Here is a 14,619-nt window from a genome sequence, read left to right on the forward strand (position 1 = left end):
CCAGGACCTGGTGATGGTGTAGCCAGTTGAGTACATGTTACTATGCGCAAGGATCCAGGTTCAAGCCCCTGGTCCTCACCTGCAAAGGGAAATCTCCACAAGCAGTGAAAAAACAGTGCTGCAGATATCTCTTTCTATCTCTCCCTCCCCTCTCTATTCTCTGTCTCTGTCCAAAAGAAACAATGTTAAAAAAAAAAATTGTTGGGGCCAGGCAGTGGTGCACCTGGTTAAGTGCTCACATTACAGTGTGCAAGGATCCAGGTTCAAGCCCCTAGTCGCCACCTGCAGGGGGAGAGCTTCATGAGGCAGGGCGACAGGTGTCTCTTTCCCTCTCTCTCCACCTCCCCTCTCAATTTCTCTGTTTCTACCCAATAATAAATAAAAATAGTTTTTAAATTATTGTTTTCCACTTTTATTGAGTTATTAAAAAGGAAGTAAGCTTTCAGTGAGACAAGAAAGGACTTTGCCCAGGAGTTCATATTTCACCATGTTAAGGGAGGCTCCTTGAGGAAGAAAAGACCTGTTAGTGATGAGGTTAAAATTATTTCTGGGGTGGGGATAGATAGCATAATGGTTCTGCAAAGAGACTCTCATGCCTGAGGCTCCAAAGTCCCAGGTGCACCACCATAAATCAGAGCTGAGCAGTGCTCTGGCAAAAAAAAAAAAAAAAATTACTTCTGAAGACCTTCCTAGGATATAGAGGTGTGTTAGGATGAGGAATAGCAACTGGTGTAAGTGAGCAATGGAGCCATGGGAGCTTTCACTGGTGGTTTCCAGTTCTAGTAGAGGGGAGCGGAGGTGTCATTCCCAGAGCTATAGCCAGAATCAGATCCCTGAAACCAAGGGGCTCCCAGAGAAGGCGTCTGCAAGGAAATAAGAAAGAGCACTTGGGGTGAGAGTTGGGGAAGCAAAACGCAGGTAGCCAGAGAGTGACTAGCCAAGTGAGCTATTTTACCAGCCCATCAATTTGCTGTTTCTTGCCACAACCTCATCTGGGAAGAAGGCTAGTTAACTGAGGAAGCCAAGGCATGGCGAAATGAGATGACACCATGTCAGGGCACACGACCAGCAAAGAGCAGGCTGACCACAAAGCCTTGGCAATCAGTGAGAAGTCTAGGCCCCATGCAAGGCTGCATGCAATCCTTTGGGACCCACCCAAGGCCATTACAAAGCCTTTGCAGATGGTCCTCAGAGCAGGAAGGAGTGCTGCGGGCTTTAACTCAGGGCTGCATTCCTAGCACAGGTGGCTCCCTTCACAGGCTCCTTTATCTTAGGCCTTCAACAGAAGCCTGCTTCCAGGTACTTCTGCAAAGACTTATCTGGAGGACTGAGGACACACCATGCTCTGAGTCAGTGCCTAGTACTTTTCCACTCAGACCCCACCCTGGCCTTTCTCCAGCACACAGCCTACCAATTCAGTAGTAGGAGCGTTTTTATTGGGGGTTCCTCAAAATCTGACCTTTGTCTGGAATTGTCCCCTGGGGGTGAGGGGGGAACCTGGGGAGTGGAGACCTCCCCCTCCTGCTTATTCTGCTGCCATCAGTGGGGTAATGTGGCTGTTACTCATGCTTGGGCTTGCTGTCCTAATGGACTACTGTGACACATGGCTGCTCAGCTCCTGACACCTTGCTCACTCCATCTCTTTGAGGGTGCTTTAGCAAGGGTCCTAGGCCCGCAGCTCTTCCCCGGACTGGCCTGACTGCCGCCCTCCCCCATCAGCCTTGAATCCTTCTACACCTAGTGCCCCTGCAACCCTTACAGATTCAGTTCCAGTATTACATCTTGTCTTTTGCAATTGAGCTCAAACCAGGGTAAAATAATAATAATAGTAATAATCGGCATTAGATAACTCAACTAGTAGAGCCCATGCCTTTCCATGTATGATGTTCTGGGTTCAAGCTCCACCTGCAGGGGAAGCCTCATGAGTGGTGAGTCAATGCTGTAGGTGTCTCTTTTTCTTTTCCTCTCTATCTCCCTACCCCCTCTCAAATTATCTGTCTCTGTCCTAAAGTAAAAATAAAGGAAAATGCTTTAAAAGTAAAAAATAAATAAAGGTGAGTTGCCAGTGGTGGCAATCCTGGTTGAGTGCACATGTTATAAAGTGCAAGGAGCCGAGGTCCTTGAGCACTGTAATGTGTGAACTTAACCAGGTGCATCACTGCCTAACCCCCCCATCACTTCTTATCTTGCTATTTCCCCCTCTCATAACCCTCCCTCAATTTTATCCCTTTTATAGAGCATGTTTTAGTGTTTCTACCTAAATCTGTGTACTCTGAATTAGAATTTTTCAGTCCCAAATAAATAAACATGTTCTAGTTTAGAAAGGTTTTTTTTTTTTTTTGTCTCCTGAATCTTTAGGCTACCAATAGTCACCCCAATATGAATGACAATTCTCCACCACAGCTGTCAAGGCACTATGGATTTAATTAGATTAAGCTACCCACTTCCCTCTTTTTTAATTTAGTTTTATTTTAGCATTGCCAATGGCCAGCTATTTGGACTTCTGTTTGTTTTGTTTTGACTAAATAAAAAGTATCAGGAGTCAGGCGGTAGCGCAGTGGCTTAAGCGCACTTGGTGCAAAGCACAAGGCCCAGTTCGAGCCCCCGGCTCCCCACCTGCAGGAGAGATGCTTCACAGGTGGTGAAGCAGGTCTGCAGGTGTCTATCTTTCTCTCTCCCTCTCTGTCTTCCCCTCCTCTCTCCATTTCTCTCTGTCCTATCCAACAACGAATTGCGTCAACAAGGGCAATAATGATAACCACAACGAGGCTACAACAAGGGCAACAAAAGGGGGAAAAAAATGGCCTCCAGGAGCGGTGGATTCATGGTGCAGGCACCGATCCCAGCAATAACCCTGGAGGAGGAAAAAAAAAAAAAGGAAAAAAAAAAAAAAAAAGTATCAATGAATTCTGGCCTTTGATGCTTGCGGGGAATAAGCCTAGGACTGAATGCAGGTTTTATGCACTATCACTGTACATCACTCTAGTTCTGGCTAGTAATTTCTACCTGCCCTTTCACTGCTACTACTACTATTATGCATAGTGCAAAGGCAAGTTTATTTGTTTTGTTTTTTCCCCTGTTTATTTATTTATTTTTATTGTGGAGCCAGGGCCTCATGTATGTGCAATTTCAACACTTCTGGACACTTTTTCCATTCAGAAGCAGATAGACAAAAGTGGCAGACACCATAGCACCTCCCCTATGGTGTCAGGGCTGAAACTTGAAACTTGGACAGTACATATGGGAAGGCATGTGCTTTATCTAGTGAGTCTCTAGACTTTTTTTTTTTTTTTTTTTTTTTTTTTTTAGTAAAATACTTCTTTGTACTGTTAAATAAACTGAATCGTCAGCCTGAAACCACTATCTCTGGGACACAGATGTGTGAGTCAAAAGACTGAACTGGGTCTGGTTCTGTGAAGAGGCCCCACCCCAAACCTTATGATTCTGCGAAGAGACAGGAGCACAGTGACCTAAGACATGATCTTCATAAACCATGAAGGACACACAAAAAAACAGTAGCTCCATGATAGCTGACCCCAGGCTCATGATACCTGACTCTCTATTTCCAGAAGAATAGGTCAACAGGGCAGACAGAAAAACAAAATGCAGTGGCCTTGTTTGACTCCCTTCAAGGCAGAACTAACATAAGCCAGGAACTTTACTGTCTAACGACTTCTATGTTGTAGAATCACTGAGATATAATAACTACAAACTCCCCTCATGTATGCACAGTGCATAAAATCTCTACACCAAGAACTCAGTATTTGGGCTGGCAAAATTGGCTTGTGTGGATAGTGTGCTGCTTTACCATGTGCCAAGTTCCAATCTGGCCTCCACCACACTAAAGGAAGAAGCTTCAGTGTTGTGGTCTCTTTCACTCTCTCTGTCTCCATCTAAAATAAACAACAAAAGTTAAAAAAAAAAAAGTCAAAAACAAACTCCTCAGTTTTTGTCTCAGTTCCCTCAGAATAATGTGAAGACTACTCCCAGGTTTAAACCCTCCTGGACTCAAGCCCTCACTTTGATTCTTTAATAAACTTACCTAAAAAAAAAAATCTAAATTCCGGGGAGTCAGGTGGTAGCGCAGTGGGTTAAGTGCACATGGCACTAAGCTCAAGGACCGGTGTAATGATCCCGGTTCGAGCCCTGGGCTCCCCACCTGCAGGGGAGTCGCTTCACAGATGGTCTGCGGGTGTCTCTCTTTCTCTCCCCCTCTGTCTTCCCCTCCCCTCTCCATTTCTCTCTGTCCTATTCAATGACAATGACATCATCATCAACAACAACTACTACTACAATAAAACAGCAAGGACAACAAAAGGGAATAAATTAATAAATATTTTTAAAAGTCTAAATTCCGTTTCTTTCTCTGTGAATAGTACCTTTAGTCACAGCACTCTGCAAGGTTTCTAGGCTTTCCCCAAGTGGCTACTGTTTTTTCCATCCGCTCTTGATTCAATAAATACCAGATAATGCTTTTTTAAATATTTACTTATTATTTCCCTTTTGTTGCCCTTGTTGTTTTATTGTTGTAGTTATTATTGTTGTTGTTATTGATGTCGTTGTTAAATAGGACAGAGAGAAATGGAGGGAGGAGGGAAAGACAGAAAGGGGGAGAGAAAGAAAGACACTTGCAGACCTGCTTCACCACTTGTGAAGTGACTCCCCTGCAGGTGGGGAGCCAGGGGCTGGAACCGGGATCCTTAAGCCGGTCCTTGCGCTTTGCTCCACGTGCTCTTAAGCCGCCGCTCGACCGCCCGACTCCCTTTTTTTCTTTTTCTCTTTTTCTTTCTTTTTCTTTTTTTAATGAAGCACCAGAAAGTTAACTATGGGTCTCATATATTCTAGCTACTACTGAACAGTCCCCAGGTCCAATTTTTGTTCTTTTTCTTCCTTTTTTTTTTTTTTTTTTTTTATGTGGTGGTGGGAAGAAGCAGAGAGAGAAAGAAAAAAGAAGAAAGAAGAAGAAATACCACAGTACTGTTCCACCATCCAGAATCCCCTCCAGAGCCATCCATGGTACTCCTATGAGCCACCGGAGTGTGGACCCCGGATCACACACACTTGCAAGGCATGTGTTCTGCCAGGTGAATTGGTCCCTTCTTTACGTATTTTGTTCAAGGTTTCCCCACCCCACTTTCCCACTTTCACATTGTCCAATCTTTGTCCTTCTCCCATCTACTAATCTTTCAAGATCCACCTCAAATTCCTTTTATAAGTCTCCTCTTAGGGCCAGGTGGTGGCGCACTTGGTTAGGCACTCACGCTACATGTGCAAGGACCCAGGTTCAAGCCCCTAGTCCCCATCTGCAGGGGGAAAGCGTCACAAGTAGTGAAGCAGTGCTGCAGGTGTCTCTCTGTCTCTCCATATCTATCTCCTCCTCCCCTCAACTTCTCTGTCTCTCTCCTTCTTCTAGCGTTTGCACTTCTTCCGTAGCCAGTCAACAGCGTCAGGTTGAGCCTGATGTAAAGTTTCGAGACCTCCTTTGAATCTGGAGAGGTGGCAGTCGTTGACTATGTGGGTCATAGTCTGTCTGTAGCCGCAGGGGCAGTTCGGGTCGTCTCTGGCTCCCCAGCGATGGAACATAGCGGCACACCGGCCATGGCCTGTTCGATAGCGATTGAGGAGGGCCCGATCATAACGTGCTAGGTCAAAGCCGGGTTGACGCTTGCAGGGGTCTGTGATGAGGTGTTTGTTCTTTACCTCAGCTGACTGCCAGCTCTGTTTCCAAGAGTCTGGAACAGAGAAGTTCAGTGTAGGCGTAGGGGACCAGATTGGGTGACGAGACGTCAAGCGTTGGACAGGGTGGGCGAAGATCTCCGCGTATATTGGCAGGTCCGGTCTCTCTCCAATAATAAATAAATAAATAAGTTTTAAAAATAAACAAGTGTCCTCTATCGTGTGTATTTTGTTTCAATTTTTTAAAATATTTATTTATTCCTTTTTGCTGCCCTTGTTTTTTATTGTTGTAGTTATTGTTGTTGTTGTTGTTGATGTTGTTGTTGGATAGGACAGAGATAAATGGAGAGAGGAGGGGAAGACAGAGAGGGGGAGAGAAAGTGAAGCGACTCCCCTGCAGGTGGGGAGCCGGGGGCTCAAACCGGGATCCTTGTGCTTTGCGCCACGTGTGCTTAACCCAAAGCACTACCGCCTGACCCCCGTTTCAATTTTTTATTTTATTTTCCTTTAACCAAATATTTTCTGCACTGGTCAACTCTGGCTTATGGTGGTGCCAGGAATTGAGCCTGGGTCCTTGGAACCTTTAGCATGAAATTCATTTTCCACAACCCTGGCCATCTGAGAGGAACTTCTAAGAAGTAAGTATTCCAAGGTGAGCACCATAGACTTGTGCTGGGCCACTATGACCTCAATCCCGTGGAGGGCTCACCTGTTGTAAGAGGGATTGACAAACATCTTCTGAGTCTTGGCTGGAATGCTGGGTCCCCTTTATACTGGAGCCACTCCCCTACACAAATCTCAGCCCACTCTGTGATTGAGTTCACCTCTACTTCCTCTTCCTCCTCCTCCTTTGTTTACTGAGAGAGTAAGACAGTAGCACTTCTTTGACCACATGTAGTATCAGGGGTCAAACTCAGTCTCTGGTTTCAGCATGTGTGCTCTACCCACTAAGCTGGCCCCTCCACCCTGTCCTGGGTTTTACTACCCAAGGTCCATATCCCTCATGGTGGACTTCCCTATGTTCTTAAACAGCCATGGGGGGGGGGGAATGTAGTGGGCAGCGGCACTTCCAATTAAACACACACAGTACATTGAGCAAGGACCCATGCAGGGCAGGGTTCAAGCCCCTGCTCCGCACCTGCAGCAGCGATGCTTTGGAGCGGAGCTGCAAGTGTCTCTCGCTCGCTCTCGCTCTATCCTGCTCCTCTCTCTCAATTACTCTCTGTCCTACCAATAAAATAGAAAAAAAAAAAAAACAGAAGAAAATATAGTCACCAGGAGTGGTGGAGTCATAGTGCCAGCACTGAGCCTTGGTGATAACCTTGGGAGCAAAAAACAAAACAAAACAAACAAACAAAGTCATCTTGTAAAGCCATTTGTCAATAAAAGTGAGACATGACAGACAAATGATGAATTTGACTCAAATTCTCCACAAAATGAGCTTTGGAGACAGTATAATTATTATGCAAAAGACTTTTTGTTTTGCTTTAAACAGTGTTTTAACAGTGGTGATCGGTGATATGTGCCTTTAACCAAATATGCCACTGGCCAGCCCCTATGATAATGTTCAGGACTGAATTTGGGACTTTTTTTGGCTCAGGCATGAAGGTCTTTTTATTGATACATAACTATTATGCTATCTCCCCAATCCAGAAAAGACCTTCATGCCGGAGGCTCAGCGATCCCAGGTTCAATCCCTTGTACCACCATAAGCCAGAGCTGAACAGAGCTTTGGTTTAAAAAAGAAAAAGTGAGGCTGGGTGGTGACGCACCTGCTTGGGTGCACATGTTGCAATATGCAAGGACCCAAGTTTGAGCCCCTGGTCCCCACCTGCGAGAGAAAAACTTCGAGAGTGGTGAAGCAGTGTTGCAGGTATCTTTCTTTCTTTCCCCTTTTGTTTTTTTATTGTTGTTGTAGTTATTATTGTTGTTGTTGTTGATATCGTCATTGTTGGATAGGACAGAGAGAAATGGAGAGCAAGGGAAGACAGAGAGGGGGAGAGATAGATAGACACCTGCAGACCTGCTTTGCAGGCGTCTTTCTATTTCTCTCCTATCTCTATGACTGTCTTTCCTCTCGATGTCTAGCTGTCTCTATCCAATAAATAAATAAAAGATTTAAAAAAGAAAAAAGTATCTCTTGTAGGTGTGACTTGGAAAGAAAGAGAAGGTAGAACCATAGGGGAAAATGGGCAAATATATAAAAGTATAGTTATCGGGGATGGGCAGTAGAGCACCGGCTTAAGTACAAAGTGCAAGGACTGGTGCAAGGATTCCTGTCTGAGCCCCCAGCTCCACACCTGCAAGGCTGGAGTCTCTTTGCAAGCAGTGAAGCAGGTCTGCAGGTGTCTGTCTTTCTCTCCCTCTCTCTGTCTTCCCCTCCTCTCTCCATTTCTCTTTGTCCTATCCAACAATAACAATAGCAATAAACAACAAGGGCAACAAAAATAGCCTCCAGAAGCAGTGGAATAAAAAAAAAAAGGGCTGAGTGATGACACACCTGGTTGAGCGCACATGTTACAATATGCAAGGGCCCAGGTTCAAGTCTCCAGTCACCACCTGTAGGGGTAAAGCTTTGTGAATGGTGAAGCAGTGTTGTTGATGTCTGTTTCTCTCCCTATCATCTTCTTCCCTCTCGATTTCTGGCTGTCTCTATCCAATAAAGATAATACAAAAAAAGAGGAGGAGGAGGAGGAAAATAATGTCATGCTCAGAAAGAGGCTTACACACACAACAGCATAATGGAAGAACTAAAGGGAATTACTGATGACAGTGAAGATGCCATAATGAGTCTGGCCAACAGGAACTTGAAACTATAATTGGAAATGAATACATTTCTATCAGGCCTGGGAATATTTTCCTATTTGGTACAGGGCCTGAAATGTTTACTCTTTAGTCTCATTGAAATATATTTCAAGGTTTATTTCTTTTCTTATTTTTTAAATTTTTTTTATTTGTTTGTTATTGGATAGAGACAGAGAAATTAAGAGAGAAAGGGGAGATAGAGAGGAAGAGAGACAGAGAGATGCCTGTAGACCTGCTTCACCACTTGTGAAGCAACTCCCCTGTAGGTGTGGAGCCGGGGGCTGAAACCCGGGTCTAACCAGTCCTTGAGCTTTGTGCCACGTGCGCCTAACCTGCTGCACTACCACCCGACTCCCATTCTTTTCTTATTTTTTTTTATTGTTGTAATTGATGTCATTGTTGTTGGATAGGACAGAGAGAAATGGAGAAAAGAGGGAAAGACAGAGGGGGAGAGAGAGACACCTGCAGACCTGCTTCACCGCCTGTGAAGCGACTCCCCTGCAGGTGGGGAGCCGGGGACTCGAATTGGGATCCTTACGCCGGTCATTGCACTTTGCACCACCTGCGCTTATCCCGTTGTGCTACTGACCAACTCCCTCTTTTCTTATTTTTAACATTTATTTATTTATTTATTTATTATTTTACCAGAACACTGCTCAGCTCTGGCTTATGGTGGTGCTGCGGATTGAACCTGGGACTTTTGGTACCTCGGGTATGAAAGTCTTTTTGCATAACCATTATATTATCGCCCCAACCCTTATTTTAAGATTAAAACAATCTAAATTGGAAAACAAACAAAATAACTTTATTTACAAATATAGGAGGTGGACTTGGGTATGACCTGCAGGCCCCTCTCTTCTCTATATAACCAATAAAGACACAAGTGTGTATAAAAAGGCTGATGTTTCTTTAATTTAAAATTATAAACTGGAAGGAACCAGTTTAAGTGACCCAGGTTTCATCTTTATACCCAGTTAGAACAGACACAGTATTGGCTCAGATTTCCAACCCCAGAGACAGAAACAGTACCAAGTGGAAAATCTTCAGAAGTCCTTGCAGCTACCCATCTGGGGCCATCCACTGGGGGGCAGACACTGTGCACAGGCTGCCAGGAACCACTGCCTTCCATCATAGAAGAGGTCTCCTCCTGCCACCTGGCTTCCTCCCAGTTCAATTTCTTTCCATCTCTCTGTATCTGGCACAGTACATACCTCCGCAGAGCAGTTGGTGGCACGGCAGTCACATTTCAACCACCTTTGGAGAGAATCTTCCAATTACTGCAACAGCAGATCAGAGCAATTCCAAACATATGTGGCCACTAGACAGCACCTTCACTGTTTAGCTGAGATCTGGAGCCTTGAGCTGTCACCATCGGGTGACAATGTCCAAGGCCTCAGCAGCAAAATAACTCACCAGAGGAATGATCTGGGCAGCTAGAAGGGTCTTGGTAGTCAACGGTGATTTTGGAAATGAAATAGACAAATGCTATCTGGGTGAACTCCTTACAAACAGGGACAAGGGGTTCAGATGGAAAAGGAAACACCACTTCCTTCAGCACTCCAAGAACTGTCTGCTTGTCTCCCAGCACAGAAACCGAAGGTCACAGTTCTTAGTCTCTTTCCACTCCCCCACCTCATACATTCAGGGCCAATCAAGCCTTCAGATTCCCCGGTCAGTGGGGGTCTTACAAAAACACGAGGCATTGAATAATGTGTTGAAGGACTCTGGGGTATGAGGCGGGGCACTGAGTTTTGGAAATGTGTGGTCAGCATAGCTCTCAGAAGCCTTAGAGGCCTTCTCAGGATGGGTTCATGGATAGAATAAGTATAACTGACTTGAAATGAACTTTCTGGAAGAAGCCAATAGGTCACTGAAGACCCATTGTAGTGGGTACCAAGTTTCCATGCTGGTCTGCTTTCTCTAAGATTTACAATATCCAGAGCCTGGTGTTTGACCTGAGAGTCAAACTATTGGGACAACCCACCAAAGGGCAACCCATGGATATGGTGGAAGACCCCGAGGGTGGCCAAGTGGTACCCACCACACAGCACAGGGCCACACTCTGGGTAGATTGGCAACCAAGGAATTAACAAAGATCCCTGCTGATGGAGTGGAGCGCTGTGGAAGGAGCATGGCATTGACCAGAGTCCCCTGAGAACTGAGGCACAGTGAGGAGTAAGGGGCAGGGCTTCCTCCTTAGGCTCAGTCACTCTGCCTGCCCAGGGCATGGGAAGATATTGCTATGAATAGAGGAAGAAGACATTACAGCCAGCACCACTGTCAAATGGATGGCACCCAAAGGGCTTTCTCAACCTCCAGGTCTCTATGACCAAACAGAAGAGAAGGTGGGAGTAGGGTATTCACTGATAAAGTGCCTCCCTGATTCCTTGATCACCTTGGTCAAAGGAAGGTCTATGGGTCCTTCCTGTTGCAGGACAGCAACTGAAATTAGACCAGTATTTGTCAGCATAGTACCCTGGCTATATAACAGCTTCCAGTAAAGCCTTCCCTAAGGTTGGTCTAGACTGAATCTGGACCATGTCACGAGCCCTGGCTCCTGATAACACAAGAGCCACCACCAGACCTACCCCCCAGCTAACCAATCTTTGGGTTCTTAGCAAGGCAGCTCTACTGGTAGGGTTGGACCATTTGGGTCACAGAAGCCAGGCAAGTTCTTCTTCCCAGTCTCCTTCATTCCTTAGAAACAGTAGACCCCTACGTGCTCATTAGAGACAGAGCTGTCCATGCGGCTGGCCCTCATTTTAGAAAGCCACTGACAAGACCAGAATGGTGTCATCCCCTCACAGTAGAAGGCTGGTTCTACCCTGGCCCTCACTGGATGATGCTGTCCTGCTGCCCGTTTTGGGCCACCTGTCCAGGGTCTGAGGCAGAGGCTGCGCTGGGCGTGTTGCTCTGCAGGTAGCGGCGGAAATCTTTGATCATGGGCCGAAGAACCTGGATTAGGACACTCAGGGCTGCTTGGGTGCCCTCCATGGCTTGGGCCTGGCGCTCCTGGGCACAGGCCTGTACCTCCTGGGAACGGCGGATCATCTGCAGCAGGTCATTCTGCTGCTCCAGGTGCTGGGCAATCTCCTTCACGTGCAGATTGGTGACCCGCTGCTCCTGGATCAGTTTGGCGGAGTTGAGGGCAATGCGGCTCTTAAGCGCCTGTGGCTTGACTGAAGTGTCTGTGTGCTGTGTGAGCATCTCCACAGGGGCCTCAGTCGGCAGGGGTGGGGGGGCCTCAGCTGTGCAGTACTCCACCACACCCTCCTCCAGTGTGTGATAGGTGGTCTCTGTGGGGACTGGGGTGGGGGGAGAAAGCTATTATTATTATTATTTAAACAGAGAGAAATAGGGCAAGAGAGAGGGAGAGAGAAAGAGAAAAAGAGAAACACCTGCCACCTGCTCCACCATTTATGAAGCTTCTTGCAGGGAGGGACTGGGCGCTTTAACCCAGGTCCTTGTACACAGTAACTTGTGTACTTTACTGGCTACACTACCACCCAGCCCCTGCAATTTAGAATCTTATTTCACTTAGTAATCAAAGGTGCCAGTTCTAAATCTGGCAAAAGCAAAGCTGCTTATAAGACTAAGGAAATACTGGGAACACCTACTGTGTGCCTGGCACTGCACCTGCCCCTCTGCATTCCTCGGCTTGAAGAACCTTCATGTCACCAAGAGGCAGTGATGACAGTGTTCATTTCAGAGACCCCAAAACACAGGTAGACTTGCCTAAGGTTATACAGCTAATTTAGCAGAGCCAGGAAGCAAATCCAAGTCAACCCAACACTAGAGTCCAAGTGTGCTCATAACCACACTGGGCTGCTTCAGGCTAATGAAGGCTGATGAGAGCACATCCTCTCAGCAGAGCCAGCAGACAGTAAGCATTGGGGTGGGAATCTACATGAGCACTTGATAGTCACAACAGCCCTGCCTCTTTCAGAACTTTCTCAATTTCAAGGTCTCTATGGCCAATCTCCTTGATCACCTTGGTCAAAGAAAATCCTAAGGGTCCTTCCTGTTCTATAAGAGCAACTAATGCAGACCAGTGTTTGTCTTCATTGCCAACTCCATATCCTTGAGAAACAGTATACATGGCAGGGAGAGACTGATAAATATAATGAGTTTCCCCAAACCCCATTGAGAATCAGATCAGTATGGTTCATAGCCCACCACAAAGGAGCAGCTTATAGTCATAGTTACAGACTCCCATTTAAACTAAAAAAAAAAAAAGTCCAACTAAGTGAGTCCTTGTGTCATTCCTATCTGAGAATCCCTGAGGGGATTCTAGGTGGGCTGCTTGGACCTACACATGGGTGGGAAATTCAGTTTTCTCCAACCTTCCATGTCAACATCACTCTATATTTATCCTCCCCACATACCCAAGTCCCTTTCTCTGCCAAGTTCTTGGGTTCTTTCAATGGGCAGGACAGTTATTATAAACGTACCTTATCTGTCCTAGTAGAATATAACCAGTCTCTACTTTAGATACCTTGTTCATCCCAATACCAAGCACAGGATTTGACACAGAGTAAGTGCTAATGTTTGGTGAGTGAATGAGTGAGTAGAGAGAATCATGGACTCCAGAGCTGTGAGTAGTGATGTTTGCTGCACTGAAAACCTGGGCTGCCTTTGTCCAGAATTGATGTCGCATGTAGGCATTATTGTTCCCATCTACCTAGTCATTCAACAGACTTGTCTTGACTGCCTACCATAACATGCTGGGCCCTGTGATAAGTCCTGTGGGAATGGAGACATGGTCTCTATCTTCAAGGCCTACAAGTTCAGTCATGGGTATGAATGGTAGCAACAGAGTCAACAGCGATCCAGTTCATCAGGAGTACACATCGCTTCTGTCTGAGGAGCTTTGGGAAGGCCTTATGGTCTTCCAAGACTCCCATCTGACCTTTAACCCTTGGCAGTCAACCTTCCCAGGGCTTCCCCATTTATGTACTCCGAAGTGGACAGGAGAGGTCACTCACTCTGTGTCAGGGTGACCGTGGCTGCAGTTGCAGTGGCTGTGGGTCCGAGGGCCACTGGGTGGATCTCTGTGGTGCTGGGCAGGCTGATGATGGTGGCCTCGCCCAGCAGGTTGCAGATGCGCTGTTGCATGGGGGTGAGCAGTACAGGGGCAACAGCGGGGCCACCGGCGCCACTGCCACCACCTGCCCCAGGCCCACCAGCTCCATCCTCCTCCGTGGGCCCTGGAGCCTCGCCTCCCTCCACAGCTGCCCGGACCTGGGCAACCTTGCGACGAACCTCAGTCTTGAGGTCAGACCACTTCTTCTTGACCTCGGGCAGTTCCCGGCGGCAGGTGGCAACAGCGTTGACCCTTCTCAGGATGCTGTGCCAGGCCTCGCTCTTGGCAGCCAGGGGGACCCCGGCGTTGAAGTGGTTCACCAGCAGGTGCTTCTTGAGTTCCAGCTCCTCCACGATGATCTCCACCTCTCTTTCAGAGAAGTTCATCTTCCTCTTCTTGGCTGGGACGGCCATGGCCTCTTCCTACCCTCCCTCTTTAAAGAAACTATAATCCCTCTCAACCGCCTCAACCCCTTTTCTGTTCTTCCTCAGCCTCGCCCCCCACCCACTCCCTTACAAGGGATAGGCCGGGCTAGCCCAAAGCCAAGCACCAGGCCTAGGGTAACCCCCCTTGTTACGCAAAGTGCGTAGGGCCCAGTCCTGACCGGCTCAGCCGCGGCCAGCCAGCTGCGTAATGGCTTCCTGAATCTGCCTCTTCCGCCGCGGTGTGCGGAGATCCGCCTACTTCTCCTCTTCCCGCCTCCCGGCGCTTCTCCAGGGGGATCCCGACCTCCCGGTTGGCCACAGCTCAAGAGTCACGTCGCTCACTGGCTCGCTTAATGTGTCACTCAATGGAAGAGCCCGCCTTCTCAGTGAAAGTGGTTCGATCATTGGTCTAAACGTATGTCTGTAGCTCCGTTGCGCTCCGCCCACTTGCCTTGATTCACTGCCATTGGAAAATCATTCTGTCGTTCAGTCACAGACATTACGGCTAAAACGCCGTTAAATTCAGAAGCTTTATTGGTGGTTTAGGGAGTTAGACTACCAAAAGTCGGATTCCTGAGGATACTTTATTAGTGCTTTCGGCCTTGAGATGCAGGCCAATTAATACGATTC

At 47.0% G+C, this 14,619-nt stretch overlaps 1 protein-coding gene and 1 pseudogene across 1 annotated transcript; one reads left to right on the forward strand and one right to left on the reverse strand.

Moving 5' to 3' along the window:
- Positions 1 to 1,049: 1,049 nt before the first annotated feature.
- Positions 1,050 to 9,234, forward strand: LOC132540965 (protein mago nashi homolog; annotated as a pseudogene).
- Positions 9,235 to 9,264: 30 nt separating this feature from the next.
- Positions 9,265 to 14,174, reverse strand: NAIF1 (nuclear apoptosis inducing factor 1). Its single transcript, XM_007528861.3, has 2 exons — positions 13,467 to 14,174; positions 9,265 to 11,786 (listed from the first exon to the last, which is right to left on the reverse strand). The coding sequence occupies exons 1-2, from the start codon at positions 13,975 to 13,977 to the stop codon at positions 11,314 to 11,316; spliced, it is 984 nt and encodes a 327-aa protein (XP_007528923.1). The 5' UTR covers positions 13,978 to 14,174; the 3' UTR covers positions 9,265 to 11,313.
- Between the last annotated feature and the right edge of the window lie 445 nt (positions 14,175 to 14,619).

The sequence above is a fragment of the Erinaceus europaeus genome, chromosome 10, assembly GCF_950295315.1.
Source record: "Erinaceus europaeus chromosome 10, mEriEur2.1, whole genome shotgun sequence".
Classification (NCBI taxonomy): Eukaryota; Metazoa; Chordata; class Mammalia; order Eulipotyphla; family Erinaceidae; genus Erinaceus; species Erinaceus europaeus.